Source organism: Trypanosoma grayi, assembly GCF_000691245.1.
Source record: "Trypanosoma grayi strain ANR4 Tgr_2608_V1, whole genome shotgun sequence".
NCBI classification, from domain to species: domain Eukaryota; phylum Euglenozoa; class Kinetoplastea; order Trypanosomatida; family Trypanosomatidae; genus Trypanosoma; species Trypanosoma grayi.
In genome coordinates, this window is record NW_008828226.1 from 1 (window position 1) to 463 (window position 463).

General features: G+C 60.5%; 1 protein-coding gene across 1 annotated transcript; it reads left to right on the forward strand.

Moving 5' to 3' along the window:
* DQ04_26081000 (hypothetical protein) lies at positions 1-463 on the forward strand (the record flags this gene model as incomplete). The annotated part of the gene is made up of 1 exon (XM_009318311.1): positions 1-463. A coding segment is annotated over one exon (463 nt), but the record flags the coding sequence as incomplete, so codon positions are not given.

Sequence of the window (463 nt, forward strand, 5' to 3'; positions counted from 1 at the left end):
CAGGACGCTTGTGTGAATATGGACGGTGATGGGATGTGCTCAGAAGCTGCAACGGATTTTTCCATGGGGAGTCTTTGCGGCGCTGCGGAGAGTCTTTCCGATGTTATTGGGCGGTTCTTCTCGCGCTGTGGTGCGGCGGAGCGTGTGGAGTTGCTGAAGCCGCTGTGCCGGCGGTGGGAAGTTCGTTCGGTTGGGCGGCCTCGCGGTATGTCGGACGAGAACTACGGTGCGATGCTGACAAAGTGCCTTGCCGCACGCATTAATGCCACACTTGACGATGCCACATCGGTGCCACGCTGCTGTAGTTTTCGTAGTTCGTGCGGTGGTGGCCGGTCGTTTAACTTTTCCTGGGAGGATGGCGTGTCGCTGTGCGCATCTGTCGCTGTCTCTTCTGGTAGGCGGCGCCCGGACGCGTCTGCGGGGGACTCGACGTTGTCGGACGCCACCCTTGTGGTGCCGATGC